General features: G+C 36.4%; 1 protein-coding gene across 1 annotated transcript in view; it reads right to left on the reverse strand.

Annotated features, from left to right (window-relative positions):
* The window catches only part of SLC4A7 (solute carrier family 4 member 7), a gene marked incomplete at its 5' end in the record, with an annotated part of 96,446 nt that overhangs the window by 82,236 nt on the left and 887 nt on the right, over positions 1-13,323 (reverse strand). Inside the window, one exon of the mRNA XM_082723798.1 lies at positions 2,976-3,050. Coding sequence (XP_082579924.1) covers positions 2,976-3,050 — 75 coding nt within the window. The remainder of the gene's footprint in view (positions 1-2,975; positions 3,051-13,323) is intronic.

Genomic DNA, 13,323 nt, shown 5'->3' on the forward strand with positions numbered 1-13,323 from the left:
ATGATAAATTACTGACTAGATAACAAAAGCAAACACATTAAAATGCAAAATACTAAAGATTTCAGTCGTAAGATTCCACTATCTCTAAGACAATCTATTCCCAATAAAATCATGGAAAAAGGGGGTGAGGGGACACTTCGCCTAAAAAAACAATCCAATATACTATAAAATTATGATATGTATGGTACCAACACAGAAACAATAATTATATATTTTATAAGGCAAAATTGAGTCAAGAAACTGAAACTAAGACTTCTTTGCTTTTCCAGTTTGATAAAATGAAGTTGTCTACTTCGTTGTCAAACCACAGGTAAAAATAAATTCTAGATGGATTACTTAGAAGGGTAATATCTTGGAGTGGGGATATATTCTTAGTCAAGATGAGAAATCAAGATGAGAAATCTCATCTTAGTCAAGATGAGAAAGAAAAAGACTGATAAAGATGTATTTTCCTCCATTAAAAACAAACATTTCTCTAAAGCAAAGAACATCGTAAGAGACAAGGTAGAACATAGGAAATATATGCAGAATGACAGACATGTCATTATATATCTCTAATACAAGAAATTTCTTGATTTAAAAAGGAAGTAAAAGGCATAAAAAATAGACAAAAAATATGAACCAAGTAATTTCCTTAAGAGAAAATATAAAGGACCAATAATCGTATAAGATGGACATTCTCACTACAGGTTCAGCAAATTTTACTCATCAGATTAGGAAAAAAAAATTAACATCTAACCAATAAACAGACACTCTCATAATTCCCAGTGGGAATATAAATTTCTTAAAACTTTCTGGAGTATAAGCTAGCAAGAACCCATTTCTTTAAATCTTTAAGAATATTCTTTGTGCAGCAGTATCACTCCTAAGTATCTACTCGGAAATAAAACCACCAAAATGTATAGATAAGGTCAAGCATGCTGACTATTCAAACTGGCAAAAGAGAAAACAACCTGAAAGTAAATAGGGAACAGCTAATTATCATTAGATATTATTAGTAAGACACAAAGAATGAAACAGAACCTGGAAGTTCCACTCTATAGATACCAGTTAATATAAGAAAAAAAGCAAATTGTAGAAGTATCATATTTAATATGATCACATTTTTATGTTTTATAAAGGATAAAACATATTTGTTAGTAAGTATTTCTAAAAACATAAAAGATAAAAAGTATGAGGATGATATACTGGTCTGTTTCAACAAAGATCACGCTTCTCTAAAGATGTTAAGGATCTATTAATTCAACATACAGTATATGATTTAATATCAGAAATAACCATTAAAAAGTTATTAAACACGAAAAATTATCATTTTAGTCAATTCTTCAAAACTGATCAATTCCAAGTACCTGGGTGGCTCAGTCCATTAAGTGTCCAAATCATGGTTTCACCTCAGGTCATGATATCCCAGCTGTGGGATAGAGCCCCACATAAGGCTTTGTGCTCAGTGCAGAGTCTCCTTCAGATTCCCTCTCCCCTCACCATTTCGTTCTCTCCCCGCCCACCAAATAAGTAAGTACACTCTTTGGGGGAAAAAAAAATGTGATCAACTCATGCTTTAATAGAACTTTGATAACAAGGGGTAACATTTCAAAAGTGCATTTCATGAGGTCAGAAGATGGATCAAAATTTTCAACACATTTCTGTTTTTTAAAAATGAATTTGTAGTTAAGAGTCTGTTTCTTGGGGCACCTGAGTAGCTCAAGCCTTAAGCCTCTGCCTTTGGCTCAGGTCATGATCCCAGGGTGCTAGGATCAAGCCCTGCATCAGACTCTCTACTCAGCAGGAAGTAGAGAGTCTCTCTCTGCCTGCCTCTCTGCCTACTTGTGATTTCTGTCTGTCACGTAAGTAAATACGTGAATAAATACGTAAGTAAATACAACCTTAAAAGAAAAAAAAAAAGAGTCTGTTTCTTGGTTTGCGCCCTCTCTTTTTCTTCCCCCCTTTGCTCATTTATGATGGTTACCAGAGGGGAAGTAGTAGGGGATGGGTGAAAATAGGTAACGGGTGATTAAGGAGTGCAGCTGTTGTGATGAGCTCCCAGTGTCATATGAAGTGGTAAATCACTATATTGCACCCCTGAAACTAATACAGCACTGTGTATTAACTGGGATTTAAATAAAAACATTAAAAAAATAAAAACTGGGGCGCCTGGGTGGCTCACTGGGTTAAAGCCTCTGCCTTTGGCTTGGGTCAAGATCCCAGGGTCCTGGGCTCAACTCCGCAGAGTCGGCAGGGAGACTGCTTCCCCCCTCCTCACTCTGCCTGCCTCTCTGCCTACTTGTGATCCCTGTCTGTCAAATAAATAAATAAAATCTTTTTTTTAAAAATAAATAAATAAATAAATAAATAATAAAAACTATGATGAATTTGTAGGCACAGTATAAACTAACAATTTTCAGCATCATATGAGAAAATTATATAATCACATAAACTGATTTTTTATAAAATGACTTTCTTATTTAAATTCAGGGAAAAAATAATACTAAAACAAAATTCTAACTGTGCATTTCAATCAGCTCAAGGGGGAAAATCCCCCACCAAACAGTTTGGTGGAGAATAGTACAAATCAAAATGATTTTAAAAACATGTAATATCCATTTAAATTCCATTTACAGTCACCTTTTCAGTGTAGCAGTTCCCTACCCTGATCAGCAGGAGATGCAGTCCAACACCCCCAACAGATGCCTGAAACTCAATGCCAATCCCTATATACACTATGTTTTTCCTATACATACATAGCAATAATAAAATTTAATTTATAAATTAGCCCAGTAAGAGATTAAAAAGAATAACTCAAAACAATTACAACAATATACTCTAATAAGTCATATGAATGTGATCTTTTTCTCAAAATCTTATTGTACTGTATTTGTCCCTTCTTGGGATATTGTGAGGTCAAAAAATGTATACGTGATGAGATGAAGTGAGGTGCATGACACAGGCATTGGGATGTGCGCTAGGCTACTACTGACCTCCTGACAAAGGTCAGGAGGAGCAGCTACCTCTCCATCTCCATCTTGGAAAGCCAAACTGTTGATGGGGCGGGACTACGATAGAGGAACACAATACTGTGGCAATTGCTAATAATGTGTAGATAACACTGCTGACATAAAGCAGAGGACCCCGTAAAGTGTCTTTATCTGGCCAGAAAAAGGTGGAGTGCATCCTTTTTCCTAATTAAGAGAAAACAAGTTTTAAAATCTTTAAAATTGCTACGTTCTCATATTTTCCTAAACTCTTAAAAAAAAAATAGAGGTGTGACGAGAACAATCTGCTTTAACAATGATGGATGGTGGGGGGTGGGTGCGGCTGGGTGGCTCAGTCATTAGGCTCAGGTCATGATCTTGGGATCCTGGGATCGAGCCCCACATTAGGCTCCTTGCTCAGTGGGGAGCCTGGTTCTTCCTCTCCCACTCCCCCCAGCTTGTGTTGCCTCTCTGTGTTTCTCTCTGTCAAATAAATAAAAATAAAATCTTAAAAACAAACAAACAAACAATGATGGACAGGAATCTTGTGTTTCTTTCTTACTAGCTTTTATGGTATCAGAGGATAAAAGTGACATATATGATTTATTAAAACTTTCTATATGTTTTATATACATTCTTTCATTTACTATCCTAAACATTTCTAGGAGTAGGTATTACTACCCAAATATACAGAAGAAGAAACTTATGCTCTAAAAGGGGAGGTAATTTTTCCAAAGTCCCACAGTTTGCACCTGGAGGAGCTAAAAAATCATGCACTTTTCAGGCCACTTACAAACCTTATTTTTAATTCTCATAAGAACTCTGTAAGGTAACATAGCTGATCATTTTCCCAGGACCATCTGACTTCAAAGCTTATGCTCTTTCCACGAGGCCACATACCTTCCCCTAAGTTCAACTACATATTGTTTTATTTATTCTACATAAAATTTTAATTGCTTATATGCCTAATTTAGGAAATTGTAAGTAAAATATACTCAGTCACAAAAATATTCACCTAATTATTTTAAATACTACTTTAAATCTATTAGAAATTTGGCAATAACCATACCATAAAATAACTATCACCAAAAGCTAAAGAACTTTAACACAATAAATCAGCATCAATATTATAATAAATTTATGGGGATATTGTTTTACATTGGTTTCCACAGAAAAATTTGAAGCAAAGAGCCAAGAAAAAAAAGAAGAAAACTCTGTAAAACAAAACAGGTCTCATGTTTCAGAGAGATGCATAGCCAGTCCACACCTTTTACCATTGCTAAATATCACTGCTGAGTTCAACTGGCTTAATTCGGGCAACCAATTCAGTTTGCACCAAGTAGGTCTTTATCGACGTATAAGATCGCCATCTGGTGGTGATCATTAGACATGCGGAATGTCTAATGATCATGGAGAGAACCACTCTTATTAAATTCATGTTCTATGCAGGAAATTCTGGGTTTGAAAAAACTTCCACTGGAGCTGCTTTAAGAAACCTGAACATTAATTTCATTCATATCAGAAGGTAAAGAACTACTGAGGGGCGCATGAGTGGCTCAGTGGGTTAAGCCCTGGCCTTCAGCTCAGGTCATGATCTCAGGGTCTTAAAAAATTTTTTAAAACAAATTTAAAGAACTACTGAGTAAATATTCGATTTATATGTTAGAATATTTAAAAAATTATAGAGCTATATTTTTCATAAGGGCATTTTTACATGTACCACTGAGTCATCAATGGGTTACAGGCAAAGTAGATTTTACAGGTTTTTTTTTTTAATTGTTTCAAATACCTGCAGCATTTCAGGAATTCGGGGGGTTTTTTGCTTGTTTTTAAAGATTTTATTTATTTATTTGACACACAGAGAGAGATCACAAGTAGGCAGAGAGGCAGGCAGAGAGGGGGGGGGGGAAGCAGGCTCCCTGCTGAGCAGAGAGCCTGATGTTGGACTCGATCCCAGGTCCCTGAGATCATGACCTGAGCCGAAGGCAGAGGCTTAACCCACTGAGCCACCCAGGCACCCAGGAATTTTGTTTTGAAACATATTCTGAGGTGTATCTATAACTTCATGAGAATTAAACAGTTGAAGAATCTAGTTCACAAGTATAGTTTACTATAAGGTAAATACTGTCTTATCAGAAACTTTCCAAGGGTGCCCAGCTGGCCCAGTTGGTGGAACATGAGACTCAGGATCTTGGGGCCATGAGTTCAAGGAAAATGTATCTAAGAAATTAAAAAATATTCTTATTAGTAAGAATTAGAATATAACTAAAACTGGTTTATATACAGGAAAATCACCAAAGTTAAAATAACGCACTCAGTGATATTTAAACACAGGCTTCCATAGAAATGACTTCCTCTCTCTCCCTAAGGCATTCTAAACCAATTCAGGGTAACTTCTCTAACTCCAATAACCTTTTAACCTTTTTGCTCTATGATCCTTGATTCTATATAATAGATTCTATACATCAACTTGGGCACCATCGACACTTGGGGTTGGACACTTCTTTGTTGTGGGGGGAGGGCCCATATATTGCAGAATGTTCAGTAGCGTATCTGGCCTCTATTTATTAGAGGCCATAGCACAGAAATCCCCTCTCCCCAGCTGTGACCATCAAAAAACGTCTCCAGGAAGGCCAAATACCCCTTTAGAGGCAAAAACACAGCCCAACACACAAACCCACTGAGAAACCACTGCTTTAGCTGCAGTGGGAGCTACTACTTACTCTTTAAGATCATATAAAAGAAATCAACAAAATCTACCAGATTCTTCCTCAAAAGTTGTCATGAATGTCCACAATAGTAAAGCCCTCATCCTTTTATAAAAACCGCATTTAGCAATGAACCCTACAGGCAAAAATTCATCTTGAACTTGCATTTAAGATTAACAGTTTCACTGAAAACTACCTATTATCAGTGTATTCCTACTATAGTTTTGATACAATACTTTTAAGTAAATAACGGCAGAATGAAAATCTTTTTACATACACATACTTTTCGGATACTACAAAACAAGCCCCTCAGGCCTTACCTATTCGCCTAAACCTTCACATTTCAAAGTGGTTTTGGTACAGAGCACCTCTATAGTAACTCCTTCAGATCAACTGAATACACCAGAAATCATCGTATTTCACCACAAGGCACTTATTTGGTTAATCTGTTAAATTAGAATTCTTAGTCTTAATCTTGCTTAGAAGGATTGAGACTAAAGACTATCAGCTTGACAACAAAAATTAGAGGAGATGGAAACAGATGCAGGCATCTTAGGAGTGACATCAAGCAGCACATCACAAAGCAGCCATGTGTGGGAAATGAGGAAGAGGCAGGTGAGAGAGAGCTGCGCTCCAAAGCCACCTTAACTCTTTTGGATGCTTGTCCAGAAAAAACTCCATATACTTACAATAAAGATCTCTTTAACTATACAAGTTTAAATAGATTTCTGATCCCAGGCAACCAAAAGGACCCTGCCTGGAATACTTAAAATAATTCTATTTGTTTTTACTTATCAAGATAAAAGCTCCATTATAAACTGTAATAGTTCAAAAAATTAAAATGTTACCAAATTTAATTATTATGCAGATAAACTGGCAGATCTTTACCAATTACAATAAATGGTTGTTGCAATTACTCTGATACTAGATTTTTTTAAAGATTCGAGTAATATTTATCTTTCAAAAGGCCCAAACTTGAATAAAATTAATACATCAGGCAATTATCCTCAAGCTCAAAAGCACATCATCTAACTTTAACTACGTTAAGCAACAAATTGATCAAACAAACACTATGGTCAGACATTTTATTTTGCATTCTCCCAAAAGTTCCCATATTTGTTCTCTAACAGGAGACACATTTTTATGGGCCTAAAAATAAAGGTTCCTTCTAGGAGTAACTCATTTTATGCTTACAGAAGGCAGGGAAGTAAAGAAAAATGACTTGAGGTCATCGAGGAACATGAGAGATCAAAAACTGGGTTTGAGCCTATGTCTTCTTTCTCCTAATATTTACTAACATGATAGTAAAGCAATTTTTTAAAGGATAAGCTGACAAGTACAAAGAGGAAGAAGAAACTACAGGGATGCTGGGTGGCTCAGTCGGGTAATCATCCAGACTCCAGGTTTCCACTCAGGTTGTAATCTCAGGACCTTAGGATCCAGCCCTGCTTCAGGCTCCAAGGTGGGCAGGGATTCTGCTAGGGAATGTCTCTCTCCTCCCTCTGTCTCTCCCCTCTGCTCACATGTGAGCTCTCTCTCTCTCTCTAAAATAAATAAAATCTTTAAAAACAAAAAAAGAAGGCAGAGAAGAAGAAACTACAACAAATGAAAAACATCATAAAATCTCTGGAAGATATAAAGTGCATGTTGCAATGGTTAGTGCATTTGGAAAATAAACAGTAACCTTTAAAATAGGTGGCTATGTGAGAAATAAAATCGGACTCAGAAAACAAAACCATGCTTAAATAACGAACACTGTAACATTTTGTTAATTGAAACAGCTTCCAATTAATGACTTAATCCACTAAGTTATCTCTTTATGTCACATTAGTGTAAAATTAACACTAAATACTAATGAAAATAGTGTCTATATATGTACACACACACACACATACATACAAAATGCAATCTGAAAACAAGTTTACTTTGGCTAAAGATAAAACATTAATGTGTATAGATTCTAGAGTCAGATGCCTGAATTCGAATCCCAGTTCTACTCTTTATTATGCAAAAGTGGGCAAATTACCTAATCTCACTGGATCTCAGTGTCCTCTCTTGTAGAATGTGGACAATAACAGTATCACAACTGATAATTTATAAAAATTTAACAAGATAATGAAGGCAATGAGCTTAGACAAGTTCCTGGCAGAAAACAATGTAACATTAAGAATTAGTACCATCCTGGGGCACTTGGGTGGCTTAGTGGGTTAAGCCTTTGCCTTTTGCTCAGGTCATGATCTCAGGGTCCTGAGATTGAGCCCCACATTGGGCCCTCTGCCCAGCAGGGAGCCTGCTTCCCCTTCTCTCTACCTGCCTCTCTGCCTACTTGTGATCTCTCTGTCAAATAAATAAAATCTTAAAAAAAAAAAAAAAAGAATCAGTACCATCCTACTACATGATCGTCTTTATTGCTCATACTATGTTAATTTCACATTTTATATTTAAGTGAAATTGAATCTATTCTTAATATATTTATCACCATTTCCCAACTAATTTCAAGGTCCTTGGAGATAAAAAAAAAATTTTTTAGAGACAGAGAATTGGGGGGTGGGAGGGAGAAGCACGTACACACACACAGGTGAGGGGAGGGAGAGAAGAGGGAGACAGAAAATCTTAAACAGGCTCCATGTCTAGTTCAGAGCCCAGACGGGGGGGCTTGATCTCACAACCCTGAGATCATAACCTGAGCCAAAATCAAGAACTGCATAATTAACCAACTAAGCCACCCAGGCACCCCAGAGATGTAAGTTTCTTTACACAGAATTTTATTAATTCTGTACATATACAACAGATTCTTAGTGGTAAAAATGAAATATTCCTTGCTAGTTTACATTTGATACAAGTCACATATGGCTTTCTTTCTTTTTTTTTTTTTTTTGGCTTTCATTTCGAAACATGGACATTTTGAAATGTAAAAACTAAAAACAAAACAAAAAAACTGATCCCAGCATAGGTAAGACACATACTGAAACTTGTCTTTTCAATTGTGATAATGGTTTCATACTCATTTGAGTCCCTCCTTAAGAATTCTAGGAGACAGAGTAAGCAATCAGTAAATGTAGCCAGGAAATAGTATTCAAACCTGAATCTAGGGAAATTGAGTACCAACCTTTATATCCAAGGCCTGTTCAATGCAAATGATTTTCCATTCATTTTATACAAATTTGCATCTTACTGAAAATATAGTATGCACTATGATAAATATTCAAGTTGCCCTTGCATTATCACAAAATTCTTCATTTGAATACAGGATTTTAAATCTACCTTTTCACCAGCTAAATCATTTGGATATCTATATATGTATTTCAGAAATGTTTATACCTATCCTTATACAACATACTTTTATTTGTTCTTTTGTCCAGTTACTCATCTAACAGATATTTATCACGTGCCTATTATGCGCCAAGCACTGTGGTAGGAGTAGGGATATCGTATGCCCAGACCCAAAGATGATAAAGTCTACTAGCTTCAAATAACTTAAAAAATTTGACTATGGTTGAAATGCAGAAAAGAGGGAAGAGCAATTAAGACAGATAAAGGTAGAGAAGGGGGAAAAGGCTAGACCTTTCAGGGTGCAGCTAAGTTTTTTTTTTCCTTTATTTTATGTAATTCAACTAACATATGGTATATTATTGGTTTCAGAGGCAGAGGTCAGTGATTCATCAATCTTATAATACTCAGTGCTCATTACATCACATGCCCTCCTTAATGTCCATCACCCAGTTACCCCACCCCTTCACCCTTTTCCCCTCCAGCAACCCTCTGTTTCCTATGATTAAGAGTCTCTTATGGCATGTTTCCCTCTCTGATTTTTTGTCTTATTTTTCCCTCCCTTCCCCTTTGATCTCTGTTCTGTTTCTTAAATTCCACATGAGTGGGATCACATGATAAACTGTCTTTCTCTGATTGACTTATTTTGCTTAGCATAATACTCTCTAGCTCCATCCATGTCACTGCAAATGGCAAGATTTCATTTTCTTGATGACTGAGTAGTATTCCTGTGTGTGTGTGTGTGTGTGTGTGTGTGTGTGTGTGTGTGTGTAGCACATCTTTACCCATTCATCTGTCAATGGACATCTGGGTTCTTTCCATAGTTTGGCTATTATGGACACTGCTGTTATGAACACTGGAGTGAGTGCAGATGTCCCTTCGGATCACAACACGCGTACACAGACAAGTTTTAGATTCACCCTGAGAGCAATGGACTTTAAAAAGGGGAGTGTATGCATTAGTATGAAGACACCCCACCACCACCACCACCGAGCAAGGAAACAATGTAGAAACTGGTGACAAAAACTCTCTCTTTTGACCAAACTTTAATCAGGCTTCTCTAAGCAGACCTGGGGTTTCCCTCTCTGTCTTTGTGGGATTCAGTTTGAGTGAGAACCCTGATAAATCATTAATGAAAATCCCTCATCCTTGGTGTCTGGCCATCTTGGATATTTTACCACTCTGTCCTGCCTTCCAGATTCTGCCAAGCTTACCTAACAAGAACCCCCTTACCCTCTGCTGTTTGCTCTTAGTAACTTTCCATCTAATGACCCCCATCCTTGCTTCTTGGATATAAATGCCTCTTGTCCTTATTAGAGTCAGAGTTGGGTCCAATCCCTCTCCTCCACGGAAGTGGTCCCTACACCGATTTCATGATGGTCTCCCTTAAATAAAGTCTGTTTTATCTTCTTTAGCAAGTGTCACTGAGTAACTTTTAACACTGGAAGCAACTGGAAAGATATTGCCTTATTCTAGGCAAAAGAAGATAGAGGCCTGAACTACAATGATCAAAGAAAGTATGGAGTAAGGAAACCTACCAGAGATAGGACGCTGAATATTTTGCTTTCTTCACTAATACTTATCAGGGGTACCTGGCTAGCTCAGTTGGTAGCACAACAACGCTTGATCTCAGGGTTGTGAGTTCAAGCCCCATGTTGGGTGTAGAGATTAAGAAAAAAATTACAGCTTATGAAACAGAATCAGACTCATTTCTCCTTACATCAATAAACTATTGAACCAAACGGAATCTCCTTCAGATCCCTCTCCAAAAAAAAAAAAAAGCCTAAGTCAATAAGGATTACCCTACACAATATATACAATAAACAAGGTGTCTTCTTTCAAACCTTCTCTATGTATTTACATATACACAGAACAGAAGAATTACAGTTTAATACCATTAACCAGTCCATGCTTCTCATCTTGCTTCTTATTAAATCTCAAAGCACGTAATGTACAGCAATAGAGAACTGATTCAAGTGCTCGGGTATTAAAGGTAATATTTTTCTCTATGGAATGTTCATCTTCATAAAAATACTACAATACCTCAGCTACTTGTGGGTCAAACTAACTAAACTGACTAACTTTTATTTACACACATACATATAGGTTGTTTTGCTGACCACAATCCTAAAGCCTTAAACAGCTGATAAGAATTTAAAATTGAACAGAAGAATATCTGTTGGAAATTCTTCTTTCTCATTATACCTCACTTATTATACATGGAACCAGAAGTTAAATTCTGCAATATAAAACCTTCTGATACAGCATTAACTTAGACTTAAAAGATAGTGTTTAATCTAGATATTTATTTGGATTTGTTAAAATTTTAAATGAAAAAACATTTTACACACACACACACACACACACACACACATATATATATATAATTCCCAAAAGAAAATAATCAAATGTTAACCTTACAGAAATGGATTTCCAATTCTCTTAACAGGAATCCCTGAGACTACAGTATACACAGCTACCTGTTTACATGTACATATATATATCTAATGAAAGTTTCACAAAACAATCATTAACCCAAATGTATTGTTTGGTATTTTCTATTACTTTTTTAATGCTTGTGATAACCCAATAAATTGTTTTTACAAATCACTAATAAATCACAACCGCTTGAAAAACTGAGGAGAAGATGCAGGGAATGAATATTTAGGGCTATCCTTCCTAAATTTTATTTAACAACACCTACTTTAAAAGCTGGACAAGCAGAGGCTAGTCGAGGTTTTAGCTTTGTAACTATTTTGAATAATGAGGGACAAAGTGAAAAGGGGTAAACTAAAATTTTACTTCACAATCGACACCTTAAATAAAAAGTTCTGATTAAAGGCCCTAGATCTATGCTCTAAAACAAAGGTCAACTTCATTTATGTCATACAACAAACTAAAGCAAAATTTGTTATCCCTTGAGTAATTAAAGGCATGAACATTAAAACACTAACCAACAGGTCCAACCAAAATTAGTCTATCAATGCTCACTGATTATGATGTGTGTGCCATTCTCTTGAGGCAGAATGAAAAATAAAGCTGAAACAGTATCATTGGGCTTTTTACAAAAATTTTTCTCGGTAAACTTCACTTCTCTAATCAGATACCTCTACCTATTGTAGAGACAGGAAGATGCAGCAACCCTTGATAATCTGAGATCACTGCCAACAAATCAGAATCTCAAACTGCTCCTGTTTGAAGTGCACAACCATTACTGAGGAAGCACGAGCACTCTAAGTATAAAACAATCCATAGTGGTCAATCCACTCAATATTTACTACTTAAACTTTTTAACCCATTTATTGCTAAATCAACCCAATTAGGAGATGAGAGCAAAGTAAATTAACATAAAAATTGAGTATAAATGCAATTATGTAAAAGATGGAATTTGTACTTTTTAACTGTGATCTGAAATGATGAAATTTAATCTAAAACTTTTTTCCCTTAGAGAAAAGGGAAAGAAGGGAACCCTCTTACCCTGTCAGTTGGAATGCAATCAAGTACAGCCATCCTGAAAACAGTATGGAGTTTCCTCAAAAAGTTGAAAATAGAACTACCCAAGACCCAGCAATTGTATTACTGGGTATTTACCCCAAAGACAGAAAGGTAGTGATCCAAAGGGGCCCCTAAACCCAAATGTTTATAGCAGCAACATGCACAACAGCCAAACTATGGGAAGAGCCCAGATATCCCTCGACAGATGAATGGACAAAGATGTGGTATGTATACGCACGCACATAAATACATAACACATAAACACATAAGAAATCCAATATCAAAAGAAAATAATTAAAATAAGATTTTTAAAGACCACAACAGTCTAATAGCAGTAATCAGCACTCTATTCTCAAAAGGAAAGACATATATTACATTTTAAATGTTTTGTCGAGTGGTTAAATATGAAAATAATCAGACTATGGTTTAAACTTCTAAATATTTTGTCCCTGATTCCTGACACAGAACTCTTAAATCCCTTGGAACCTCCTGGATGAGAGCAAGGTCTCTTATTCTAATGTGGTGACTCCTGGATGGGAGCTGGTCATGGTTAGAAGCTTGGAAGTCAGCCCTAAGCCCACTCTCCGAAGAGGGGAGAGGGGAAAAATGGAGTTAATGACTGTCATGCCAACTCGATGAAACCTCCCTAAGACTCCACAAGTACAAGGCCTGGAGAGCCTCCAGGTGGCTGGAGCACGTGGGTGGAGGTGCTGGGAGAGCGGCCCTAAAAGAGACTGACAGAAGCTCCACAACCTTGCCCTATGCATCTCATCCATCTGGATGTTCATCTGTGTCCTTTATCATATCCTTTTAGAGTAAGGTGGCAAACCGTAAATAAACTGATTTTATGAGTTCTGTGAGCTGCTCTAGCATATCAATCG

The sequence above is a fragment of the Mustela nivalis genome (genome assembly GCF_964662115.1).
Source record: "Mustela nivalis genome assembly, chromosome: 1".
NCBI classification, from domain to species: Eukaryota; Metazoa; Chordata; class Mammalia; order Carnivora; family Mustelidae; genus Mustela; species Mustela nivalis.